Here is a 309-nt window from a genome sequence, read left to right on the forward strand (position 1 = left end):
TGGCACTCTCGTTGAAAATCTTCACGTAGGGCTTCAGGATTTCGAAGTGGAAGGCGGGCGTCAGCAGGCGACGGTGGCGGTTCCACTTGTCACCAGCACTCAGCAGGAGCCCCTCCCCTAGCAGGGGCAGCCAAGGGCAGTGGGCCTCGGTGGCACCTTCTCCCCGCCCCCGAGAGTGGCCCCAGACCCCTTCACCTGCAGTTACTCACCCAGCCAGGGTTTCAGGAAGCCGTAGAAAGTCATATCCTTGGGTGTGACGGCAGCTGACGTGAATGAGGACCGTCAGGGGACACGGAGAGCGGGAGGGGA

At 62.5% G+C, this 309-nt stretch overlaps 1 protein-coding gene across 1 annotated transcript in view; it reads right to left on the reverse strand.

Annotated features, from left to right (window-relative positions):
- Positions 1 to 309, reverse strand: part of LOC105826220 (cytochrome P450 4F6-like) — a 14,219-nt gene that overhangs the window by 2,522 nt on the left and 11,388 nt on the right. Inside the window, exons 3-4 of the mRNA XM_012664163.1 lie at positions 210 to 263; positions 5 to 117 (exon numbers count right to left, since the gene is read on the reverse strand). Of these exons, the coding sequence (XP_012519617.1) occupies positions 5 to 117; positions 210 to 263 (167 nt within the window). The remainder of the gene's footprint in view (positions 1 to 4; positions 118 to 209; positions 264 to 309) is intronic.

The sequence above is a fragment of the Propithecus coquereli genome, unplaced genomic scaffold (assembly GCF_000956105.1).
Source record: "Propithecus coquereli isolate 6110/MARCELLA unplaced genomic scaffold, Pcoq_1.0 Scaffold864, whole genome shotgun sequence".
NCBI classification, from domain to species: Eukaryota; Metazoa; Chordata; class Mammalia; order Primates; family Indriidae; genus Propithecus; species Propithecus coquereli.